The following is an 11,842-nucleotide window of genomic DNA, read 5'->3' as shown; positions in this document are numbered from 1 at the left end:
GAGACTGCTGTATATGGTGATCTGTGAAACAATTCCAAGATAGAGAGAGTAAAGGAGGAATGATTGTTCAGGATTTCTCAGGTACAAAAGTAGGGGCAGACTTTATTAGTAAGGTAAATACTTCATTTGATTTCAGTTACGAAACTTGTAGCTTCAGAACAGTGTTGCTGCCAAGTAGGTTCCAAAGAGCCAGACCTCCCACTGGCTCACTGGCTATAAAAACAGGTGGCCCATACAGATGGGGGCTTTGCAGTCTTGGAAGCTGAATGGGGAGGAAATCATGTCCCTGTTCACCACTCTGTACATGGTACAGGGACCTGGATGGCTTTCTAAGTGCTGTTCTGCTTCCTCTTTCCTACTCATGTTTCATCACTTCTGCTTCTAGGCCCCCTTTTTCCAAGCTGGAAGATTCCTTTGAAGCTCTTTCTCTGTACCTGGGAGAACTTGCCATCCCCCTTCCATCTGAGCTGGAGGAGCTGGACCACAATGTGAGTGTGCAGTATGGACTGAACCGTGACAAGCTACCTGAAAACACAACCTAGTCCACTCATCCTACTGCCTGCATCACTTCCATTGGAGCTGGGATGAGCGTCAGGGAGGGAGATGCACTTCAGCCACTTCCAGGGCATTAACGGGGCACCACACTGTGCATTTGCTGCACTGCCTCTCTCTCCCCACCCAGCTTCCCTCGTCTTGGATATCCTGACTCACTGTGGATTTCTGGCGTGTTTCAGAAGCAAAAAGGACCATTTCCTGCCAGCTGCACCTAGGAAAGCTGCTGAACGCTATTTTTCTGGCTTGAGAAATATTTTTCTGGCCTTTTCAGGCTTCTTTACTGTGGTGCCTTAGAACTTGGCTGCAAGCTGTGAAGCCACCCTGGCCTCTCTGCCAGGGAGGGAATTGCTATAGGAGATTCTCCTGGGTAAGGACCAGCACTTCTGGAACAGCTTCTCCCACTGACTGCCCTGCTCAGAAAGGTGGGGGAATTGGACATCCAGCAACATGTCCCACCAGGACAGCACATGTATGTATTTGCATGTGTTTCCCAGAACAACCCACTGAGATTTTGGCCTCTGACACGTATCAGAGGAGGGAGTGAAAAGCCCTAGGAACTGGGCAGCTCTCCTGAAATACCTTGTCTCTGGGGAAGCACATATGAATTGTTCTGGTTTTGTGGGCTTTTATTCCTTCTGTGTCTCTGAATACCTCCAAAAGCCTGCCTAGAAACACTAAGACTGAGCTCTGCTTGGCCCTCCTGATGGCAAATGAGGCAGGCAGCAAATAAGCCACTGGAGCATCTTCAGACCCTGCGCCTGCAGTGAGTTTGCTTGCCCAAAACCTTAACCTAGGTGAAAGTTTTTGAGCCTGAATGTGTAGTTCTGCACTAGGCAGCACTGGCTGTGGACATTCCTGAGTGCTTGAGCTTTTGGCCTGTGGATGTGAGGTGACAGAAATGGCGGCAGAAGGTGCTTGTCAGAAAGCCAAAGGTTTGAAGTGGTTCAGATCTTGGGCACGGACAATGGCAAAGGGCAACTTGCCCAAGGTTAATTCAAGGATGGACTTGTCATGAATAGAATAGTGCTGGAGAATGTCCCATCCTCCCTGGAGTGGCAGCTGGAGAACTAATTCAGTTGCCATTACCTCATCCTTTCCTGCAGATTGTGCAAGTTGCACCCTTTGAAGGTCCTTCTTTCAGTTGCTGCTGCAGCACCTGAGCTCATTCTCCAAACAGAAATTTTCCTCAGGGTCATTCCCTGCTCTGGGGGAGGAAAAAAGGGCTTGGAGTCATTGGGAGGTGGGTCTCTTCTGCTTCTTTTCTTTCTCCCTTAGTGGGAGAAGGAAAGAAGAAAGCTACTGCTGCAGTAGCTCACATGGTTGGCAGAACTGAACAAAAAGCTGGATCAAGGTCTGCTTGTAAGTCTCACAAACATCATGGTTTAACTGGATTTTTAGTGTGTTCCTTTCTCCCTCCTCCTCCTTTCAGCATTGAATGGTGGGGAATGGGTGTTAGTCTTCGCTGTTACTTTGGTTTCCTCCCCCTACCCATGGATTTAAAGTATTATGTAAAATAACATGGGACTAGCCATCACCTGACATCAGGTATGCAAGGGGGGTGTTTTTAGTCTGTGTAGTGGTGTTTTAGAAACACTGGGGGCTCCCTGTGCTGTGAGTCAGGGAGGAGCCTCTCTAAACTGGGTCCAGTGGATCCAGGATTGTTAATAGGATTTGCCCTTTCATTCCCCCACCCAGGCTGGTTTGTGAGGGGACCCCTGAAGGGAAAGTTCTGGGTGATGTGTGGGTGGGGTTTATGAACTGTGATTTGCACCGCTCCACATTCTAACTAAATTAAAAAGCAGTAACTGAATGCTGTTGAAAACAAGATTTTGTGGTCTCTGTGCTAAATAAAGCCGGAAGCTGTAACTTTCTCGGGTTTCTGTTGTAGTCATAAAATGGCAACATCAAAACTCCCCAGATGCAGTACCATGTAGAACACCCTTTTCTGAGTCAGTGGACTCTGCCATGTTCACAGAACTGCAGAATCACAGTGCAGTGCTCTGAAGGATTATTTACCTGGAGTGAGGGAAAGGGAAGAAGTTGTTAAGTTCTGTTCATTTGTTGGTTGGGTTTTAAGGGTGCACAGGAGTCAGCAGATCATGGAGCCTCTCTCCATTTTCCTTTTCTAATCCAGGGATAAAAATAGAGCCTGTTCTTGGAAACCTTGTGTTCTGAAATATGTAGTTCAAGGGGCATTTGTTAAGACAACAACTGAAAAAAAATGCTGCCTCTCCTGTAACCTGCTGTGCTCTGTCTCCACTGTACTTCTCAAGGGATGGAGCTGCTGCTGAGCAGCACCAAAGCAGAACTGACCCAGGTCAGTGCAAGAAGGGGCTGTAACCAAGAGTGTGTTCCCACAGGCCAGCCTGCTGAGTCACCCACAGCTCGCATCCCCACAGCTGCTTTTCAGGAATAGTGTGCAGTCCAAGGCCAGCTGCTGGCAGCAAGAAGACAAGCTCCATGCCCCTTATCAGTGCTGGCGAGTGCACGCATTGCTTGTAGGGATTTACCTTTGGGCCTGGCAAACTGAAGGCATCTTCCCTTCTCCTCAGTTCAAAGTCTGAAACAAGGCAAAGGATGCTGCTCTGGCAGGAGTGCACAGATGAGCCACAGTCCACACAGGTCTACAGAGCATTTTTCTTTTAAGCTTTAATACAAGGTAGCACAGTCTGCACCTTCTCATAATGAGGTATTTAAAACATTTTACAAAGAAATGGTATTCAAAGGCATTTAAAAATAAAATATTTCCCTTTTCTGAATCAAACATTAACACTAAAACCCCTGCTGCCAAGTGCTGCTCCCTGTTAGGCCCACAGCTATAAACCAGATGGCTAGAAAACTTACTTGAATGGCTTGAATCCCCTGAAGTGGGGACAGATGTTTCCCTGAACTGGCCTTGCCTTGGTGTCATTAGGGAGACACTGCAGCAACCATCCCTCCCAAACCCCCTGAAACACTAATAAAAGTTGTTACAAAACCTCTCTAATAGGACCAGGCTCTGTTAAGTAAGTAGTCTTGCTGCACAAGCTGAGTGTGTGACAGAGGCTGGGCCAGGAGCCATGCCAGAACTTCACTCTTACAAAACAGCTGTCTTGTTCTGCCCTTAGAGCCAGAACTGCCGCACTGTGATCAGGCTGACCTCCACAGCTTGGCCACTCAGTCCAGCACTGGCTTTGTAGGAAGCCAAGGGAGTTCAAAAGAGTATGTTAGCTATCCTGTGTTTAACCTGCTGTAAGTAACCAAAGGGCAGTTTGTTTTCTTCACAACTATCTACCACTGGCCCTTGCTTTCCTGATCTGAGAAGGAGGCACAGACAGACCCCCTGGACACCTACAACTGTGGCTGTGCATGTAGCACCACAGGGGAATGGAGAAGTGGCCTCAGCCCTGGAAGACCTGGATTTGTAAAGAGCTTGAGGAGAGCTTTTCTAAACTGGCACTGGCACTAAACATACTGCTTCTGGCCAAAGACATTCCTCAAATAAACTCTTCCTTGGAAAAAACCCTGATCCACTAAAAGGATTCTGGACAGTGCTTCCAGCTCTCAGCCACTAAAGCAAAAACGTAGGAACTATTAATCAGAGTGTAATTATCTAGCTAAGTCTGACATGAAGCTCCCCTCAGTCCCTGCAGTACTGTTCTCTCCTAAGGTTCCAGGCTGAAACTTAAGTAACAGTGCACACTGTTAAATAAGAAAAGAACAGAAAAAGAGGAAGCCACGACCACACTCTGGGCTATGGGATCTGTGGCCAGTTGTAAGCCTGGCCTATCATCCCCCCAGCTCCCTGGCACACCATGGAGATAGGTGGGAGGAAGCAGCAGGGTCTACTACACCAGTCGCCAGCTGATCATGCACTGAATGGTGCCCCTCAAGCAGATGATGAATAGCCCATTGTTCTGTTCCTCTACATCACCTTCATCTGGCGTTCATCAAAAAGAAAACAAAATAGAAATGAACACACACAACCCCTGCACTCACAGTGGGAAGCTGGAGGCTTTGCTCAGCCTGTAGTGCTCCTGCCCGAGCTGCTCAGGCACCGGGAGTCCCTGCCTGCCCCATGAGAGGGCCACTGCCATCCCGCATGTCCTCCACAGGCGTCTGGTTGGTACACACCACAATGGTGTTCTCATCCACAAGCTCGCACGCAGGGTTGGTGAACGCTGACAGAGGCAGTGTGATGCGCTGCATTTCACGCTCATAAACCTTCTGTTCGTGCTTCTCCTTCAGGTCTTTCCCCCTGCATTAAAACAAAAACCAAAACACTTACATGGGGTGAGTGCTGATGCTTGGAGGGAGAGTCTCAGTAAAGCTGATACAGTAGAGAAGAAGGGACTCCGCTCTTTAAGATAAACAAAGGTTTTAGCTGCATACAAAGGGCCAGAAATATTCCCTACTGTAAGCAGAGGACCACAGCTGAGCCTCCTTAAAAAACAAGTAGCCAGCCAAGTGAAGTCTGTCCCTCCCTCAAACTGGCTTATTCACTGACACTGCTGCTGGTAAGTGACTGTAAAGCCAGGCCCCTCCTTCAAGCCATGGAGCTGCCATCTGTTTCCTTATCCTTTACAGTCCCACAGCACTGCCAGGTGCAGGCCCAGGGGAGAAGTGAGAGAGCGCAGAGGCCACTGCTGTGGAAAAGAGCTGGAACCTGCTTCATTTGAAACACTCGAGGTGGTGACAGCTTCTGCCTTTTGTTGCAGCAAATTAAGCTGTCCAGAAAGTACTAAAGCTGACTTCAGAGCTGGCCCTGCCTTCTGCCACTGCAGCTATAAGAGCTTAATGCCACAACCAGCTCCTCAAACCTACCTCAGTCTCCAGCCTGTTGCTAAGGGAAGAAACACCTCTGTAATTTGTGCTGTGGAAGAACTGCCTTGCTTTAAAAATGGATTTGGCATTAATAGCATGTTGTCTCCAGAAAAGCTATGTATACCAAAAACTACTAAACCCATTAAAGGTTTCTCACCACACCTACTACCCAAACCTGCCAGCTTGCACATGCAATTCTGAGATCAAGGCAAGGAGGGAGACAGTAAACCTGCACTACATCCCTGCTGTGAGCTCTCTGTGACTGGAGAAGCAAAGCTGCATTCAGACAAAGCCCAGCACTGGTCTATTGCTTCCTCCTGCCGAAGATAGGAGAGAGGTGGGACAGGCAGCACTTGCTCCGCCTGGGGCTTGTGATCTCAACCAGGCAGAGCTGCTGGGGTTTCCTGTCAGCACGTTGGCTGCTTTTCAAAGCTGCCTACAAGCGTGCAGCAGTGGCTGCCATTCCTGCCAGCACACAAGACAGCATTTTCTGAAGTGACACCTCAAATCAGATTACTCGACAAGCAGCGCTCTGTGTTTTGCCCCTTATGTAACACTCCTCCTCTGCTTTTTTTCTGTCAGCATTTATTATAAACACTTACATAAGGACATGTCCCAGCTTGGGACAGGGCTTCTTCTGCTTGGCTGTGTCAGACTGTTTTGTAAAACAGCCAAAACATAGAACAAACCCTCCCAGAGGAGGGAGCCTGGGCCTTTGCATGTGCAGTGACAATCACTGCTGTTTGTTAATCCTGCCCCCTCTCTTACAACTAAGCAGCTTGCTACTGCCACTACCCTCAAACACTGCTGAGCTACAGAAACATTTCTGTTCAACACAGTGAAGTGGCTGAAACAATAGTAACTGAAGTGCAAATCAAAACTGACCTTAAAGTATACAGGAGTTTTGCTAAAATGAACTTTGACCAAAAAAAGAGTGCTACTTGATAGTCAACTTCAAAGGATACAATGCATGAGTAACGAAAAAAATTGCCAATTGTTTTTCTTCTAGACTAGAGAAATCAGGGGAACAGGTGGCCTGCTAGAAGGATTGTTCTTTTCCTGATCAAAAGAAACTTCCTGTGAGGGCACCTGGGATCTGCTCTTTCCAGTTCTGACAAAATCCAGCTCCCCAGGATACATCTGAAAAAGCCACATGAAGGTGCACATGCACACACAAAACCCCAAATATTAAAGAGGGCAATTTGAAACTTTAAGTGGGACAGAACATCACAATGATGCAGGAAATGGAGAACAGAATTAACTCTTCAGTAGTTCTTTCCTCAGTGGGGCAAGCAAACTTGCTCAATGTGCCACAACCAAACATATGCTTCTGTCCCTTTTCCTTGGGATCTGGTTGGGTCTGCAGGTGCTCAGACATTCCTGCTTTATGTACACCAGCTTTTGAAAAGAACAGCCACTCACCTCTTATAGATGTATCCCAGGACAATGCCAGCCCCGATGGCAATGATTATCACCATCATGATCAGCCCCAGGACATAACCTGTGAAAAGAGGAAAAAAAAAGAGACAAAATTAGAGGCAGCAGATCCAGCTATAATGTTGCTTTTAGAGCCTCAAAACAGGTCTGTCCTGCCAGAATTACAGGAATGGATCCATCACATGGTCCTGGGTTTGTACCTAGTATCCCTAAGTCCTTCTTTTCTTTGGAGTTCATCTGCACTCTCTGACTGATCCCAATGACGGGCTGCACTGCGGCTGCCTCGCTCCGGGAGGGCAAGGTATCAGCTGGTTCAAACACCTGCTCATCCTCCTGGGAAGGACCAACTTCTGCTGTAGGGACTGGGGCTGTGGTAGCTGTAGCATCTGTTGAGAGGGGAAAAAAAGTATATATACAACATATACAACATACCAAGCACTTATGACTACTTCAAAACAACATGTGCCTTGCGAGTGGGACAGATCTAGACTGGTATCACTGAACTGCCTTCAAAACACACTGAAAAACACTTGTTCCCACTTAAGTTGTTGCCAGAAATCCTACCAAAGTAGACAAGAAATGTACTCCTCTATTACAGCTAGTGTGGGGTCAGTAGCTCTGACTGAGGAAGAGGTGACCGGTCAGGGTAGATGGTCCCAAAAGAAGTCACCTTCCCGAGGCCCGGTGTCTTCCCTCAGCTGCTGGCAGGAAGGAGGGCCTGTGCAGAGGCTGTCAGCTCTTTAGTGATTATCAGCTCGTGATTTCAGCTCAGCTCTGCAGGGCAGCCTCCAGGCCAAGCCAGACCAGATAGAGACGAGGCTCGTGGGGCTGGTTCTGCGTGAAGGTAGCTTTATTGATGGTCCCCTCCGGCCAAGGGGAAAGCCAGGGAAAAAGCTCTCTCCTCGAAGGGGCAGAGGGCTAGCTTTGATAGGGATACAGGGGGTGGGTGCCACAGGGTAAAGGCCAATGGGTTACAAAGGATCTGCATAGGGTCTCCCAGAGGATTCTGGGTCTGTCTTTTCTTACCATAACTGAAAAGTTAGCTGCCTTCCCAGGGAGTCCTGCTGGGAGATTGTGCAATCTCCTTATCTCAGCAGACATCCCTCCAGGGCAGTGGCTGGGCATACCCTACACTCCTCCCCCCCCCGACTTTCCTTTGATATGAACCTATTTAACTAAGAGTCTGAGGCATCACCACAGATGAGAGAAGTCAGACAGCAGAATGAAACCCAGCTTCAGGGCATGAGTTCAACGGATGCACAATGACTTCATTTAGTGTATAGATCGATATACAGGCTGGAGCTTCAATCATGCTGAACAGACATGAACAAAATTATGAGAATCTCCATCCCAAATCTCCCAGGAGCCTATTTATCTCTCTTCTGCGTCAATCTTCCTGACACAGGGAAGTTTGACAGGAAACTCCAGCTGTGTGAAAACAACATGGGGATATTCTTCCCCAGCCCCTCTTTGCAGTGGTGTACCAAACTCTGATAGCATGTTGGACAAGCTAACTCAGAGCAGCCCTCAGGCAGCACAGACACTAAGGACAAGTTCCTCCTCAGCCAAGGCCTAGGCAAAGGCACCCAAGGATACAGGTTCCTTCCCAGGCCTGTTTTTTATCAATGCTCTTTTTTATCAACAGCACTGAAAGATTTTCAAGGTAGCTCCTTCTTTCATGACATAGTTTAAATGGAAGCTGTAGCACTGTAAAAGCTGTGACAGTGTAAAGTAGGTATCTGTTATCTGTTTTACACAAACCCCCCTCCTTTTTGGAAATGCTATTCACAGTATGCATCCACACCTGAGAACTCCCTCCACCTACATCTCCCCCCACAGCAGGCAGTAACTCCATGTGGATTTTCTATCTGCAGCCATTTTGAGTCCTCAGTGGAATGTGAAATGGAAGTACAGAATGGAGTCAGAAACAGGAAATCAGGGTCCTGCACAGTAACTTCACGGTGGGTCAACCAGGGCAACTCGACTAAAGTGAGCTGTTGGACCATGAAAAGGTGCCCACTCTGAGACGCAAAAATACCAAACCTATTAAACATGTAAATGGATGAAAGGTCAAGTAACTCTTCTGATCCTAAAGCTGCAAGAATGTTTTGAGTAAGGGTCTTGTCAGCAGAACATTTTTTTTGCTTCATCTTTAGGGAAAAGCAAGCAAAAAAAGAGCAAAGTGAGAAAAAGGAGAGGGTGTATGTGTGTGGGAAAAGTATTTATATGCAAGGATAGCAATCTCAAGGGACAGTGGTGTGAGTAAATCTTGCAGGGCTCAGAAAGTAGTAAACAGTTCAAAAAACCCCAAGTGGTAACTCTGGCATCAGTCAATACTGACACCTCCTCTCCCTGAAACAGGCTTCAACTACAGTTCTTTTTGCAAACTGTTTCTCACTGTGACTATCCAGGAGGAATCCAGTGTTTAGGGTTTTCCATTTCTTACTGTCCTCCCTTCTAGTTCTCATTTTTAACAAGTTCTTCCCCTCCACCCCGTACTCAAATTCTCACTGGCAATCCTTTAACAGAAGGAAGCTTCTTTAGTCAGCCGTAACGTGCCCCACAGTAACAATCTACCCACAACTCAGCAGTTCCTAGATGTCCAGACTTCAGCCTTTTGCAACACAGCTAAAGAGCTCTATAGTGATAAGTGAATTATGGGGGAGTGGGGGCTTTTCACAGGCCTTTTCTGGCACTAATGGCAAAGCTCTAGGGGCGGAGCAAAGTACAGCTGGGAGGCAGATGTGCACACACAGGCGGGGGCTGGTGGGGAGCCCCGGGTACGCGGTGTTCCCGGGGGAGGTGCTGGCGTAGCCCGGGGTTGTTTGTGCGCAGAGGGGACCCCACCCTGGTGACAAACCCAGCCCCCCGGGGTAAGAAGACAGACCGGGGAGGGCAGGAAGAGAGGGGGGCCGGTGGCGGCCGCTCTTACCTGAGCACTGGGCGATGTCGCAGGATCGCCGCTCTGGGATCCCGGTAGCGCCTCGGATGTAGCACCAGGGCGCGGCGTCGCCGTCCGGGTTCCTGCAGCTGTTGTGGTCCTCATAGACTGCTGGGGAACAGCGGGCCGTCAGCGCGGCCCCGGCACCGTCCGCTCCCCCGAGAGCGCCCCCGCCGCGTCCCCCGGCCCCGGACCCACCTGCCAGGAGCGCGGCGCCGGGGCCGCTCTGCACCGTCAGCCAGTTGAGGCACGGGGCGCCGCCGGAGGCCACTTGCCGGCTGCCGCGGTAGGACTCGCCGTTGCCGCGGAGGCACTCTGCGGAGAGACGAGCCGAGCCGAGCCTTGCGGGCGGCCCGGGCAGCCCCCGCCGCCTCGGGCCGCTTCCCAGCACGGCCCCCCACCTCACCCGCGGGAGTGTTCCCCCTCCCGAGCCCGGCCTTTGTCCCCCACAAAGCCGGGCCGGCACTCACCCTCGGCGCCGCGGGCGGCCCCCAGCACCAGCGAGCCCAGCAGCAGCACAGCGCCCAGCGCCCGCCGCGGGCCCCGGGGCAGCATCCTCGGCGCTGAGGGCGAGGAGCCGCCGCCAGCCCGGCCGCGCAGCTCGGCTCCACTCGGCGCCGAGGCAAGACCTGCCCAGCGCTCCCCTCCCCGGTAAACAACCTCCGGGCTGCGCTTCACCCCCCCCCGCCCCGCAGCCGCCGCCGGGTCCTAACGCTGCCGCCGCCACCGCCCGCCCCCAGGAGGGGAAGGGGCGGCTGCTGCGGGGCAGGGCTCGGGGCAGCCGGGAGCCTGCTGCAGAGGGTACTTCGCCCCGGGACCGAGCGCGGCGGCGGGTGCTCGGTGCCACGGGGCTCTTTGGCTCGAGAGGAACTCCGCGTCCCTGGGCTTGTCTCCTACAGTCGCAGGAAAAGTCTTAGACCAGAAGAGGAGACTTCCCACACGGAACTACATTTGAATCGCTGCCTGTGGCAGGGAAAGTGTTTACCTTCAGAGACCTAAAACTGCTATCTCCCCTAGAGAATTACCATGAAGGACTAAATCCTGCTGCCCTTATTTTCTCCCTTTGGGTTCTCTTAGCTCTCAAGAGACATTGTGGGGGGTACAGGGAGGCTGTGCACCTCTGCCTTAAAGGGGTTTACATTCTTGCCTCTGCTAATCTATTACTTTTCACTGACTCCATGTACTTACTCTAAGAGCTGTGCCTGCTTATAGAAAAAAACAAGGTAAACAGCATGAAGATGGTTTAGAGTAGTTCTACTGCAGGCATCCAGCCACGGTGATAAAGCCTCTCTGCAGACATTTCACATGGCTTACAATAGATACTTCTGTTTCTGAACATGTCAAGGGATTCAGACAGTGCAGTGCCAGTCCCTGCACACCAGCATCAGGAGTCCTCAGCACTGTTTCTATTTTACACCAGTGAAAAACAAGCCACTGAATAGTTGGTCCTGTTCAACAATGAGCTTGCAAAGGCAGCCTGGGCCAACTGATGGGTTTGTAGCCAAGGCACAGGCCTGCAGCACAAGGTGCTATTTCTGGCTTTCCCACAGTTCTTCTTGACCTTGGCTGATCTGCCTGCCTCGCTTCTTTGCGCTTTCCCTTCCTTTCTGTTACATGAGGTACAATCAAACCTTCCTTCTTAGATTAGGACAGGGAAGTTCCCTTCTTTTAAAGTTCTTTGAAATCACATGGAAACCACTGAACACATAAGAAGTATTTCTATGCCAGGAAAGTCCCAGATGTTTCCATCCTGGCAATGCTCTCTGTTAGGCTGCTACAGGTACTTGTATGACAAAGCTGCTCAAGATGCTGATCCAACCCAACTTTTGCCCCTTTTTCACCAGGTGATGAACACTTTAACCCCTTTACAGCCAGGTCACCTGCTGCATGCAGTCCACAATGGAGCCACAAAAACACAGATATACCAGCGTGATAGATGGGTAATGAGGAAACAGGTCAATTAAGCAACACTACTGCGAGGTATGAAACCACGAGTCTTAGCACACATTTGTGTGTGATTCACACTTTAACGATCTGATTTACCACTACAGAAAATTTAGTTTAGTAATGTCAGATTAAAAAAAAATTGTAAAAAATCAAAACAGG

The 11,842-nt window shown here is 49.8% G+C and overlaps 2 protein-coding genes across 4 annotated transcripts in view; one reads left to right on the top strand and one right to left on the bottom strand.

Moving 5' to 3' along the window:
• The window catches only part of LIMK2 (LIM domain kinase 2), a 31,074-nt gene extending 28,649 nt beyond the window's left edge, over positions 1-2,425 (top strand). For both annotated transcript variants that reach the window (XM_042015230.1, XM_042015231.1), the window contains one exon: positions 386-2,425. In XM_042015230.1, coding sequence (XP_041871164.1) covers positions 386-542 — 157 coding nt within the window. In that variant the 3' untranslated portion in view covers positions 543-2,425. The remainder of the gene's footprint in view (positions 1-385) is intronic.
• A 755-nt stretch (positions 2,426-3,180) lies between these two features.
• Positions 3,181-10,646, bottom strand: PIK3IP1 (phosphoinositide-3-kinase interacting protein 1). 2 transcript variants are annotated; one of them, XM_042015232.1, is made up of 6 exons: positions 10,207-10,646; positions 9,935-10,051; positions 9,728-9,847; positions 6,996-7,181; positions 6,781-6,859; positions 3,181-4,792 (listed from the first exon to the last, which is right to left on the bottom strand). In XM_042015232.1, the coding sequence occupies exons 1-6, from the start codon at positions 10,289-10,291 to the stop codon at positions 4,585-4,587; spliced, it is 795 nt and encodes a 264-aa protein (XP_041871166.1). In that variant the 5' UTR covers positions 10,292-10,646; the 3' UTR covers positions 3,181-4,584. The 2 variants fall into 2 exon arrangements, with proteins under 2 accessions (XP_041871166.1, XP_041871167.1); XM_042015233.1 differs by having other exon boundaries at positions 9,728-9,844; positions 10,207-10,546.
• Positions 10,647-11,842: the final 1,196 nt, after the last annotated feature.

This window comes from Corvus kubaryi, unplaced genomic scaffold, assembly GCF_017639235.1.
Source record: "Corvus kubaryi isolate FWS band 111438036 unplaced genomic scaffold, C.kubaryi_AGA036_p1.0 split3-37173, whole genome shotgun sequence".
NCBI lineage: Eukaryota > Metazoa > Chordata > Aves > Passeriformes > Corvidae > Corvus > Corvus kubaryi.
Note: the sequence above shows the minus strand (reverse complement) of the source record. Positions and strands in the feature narration are given on the sequence as shown.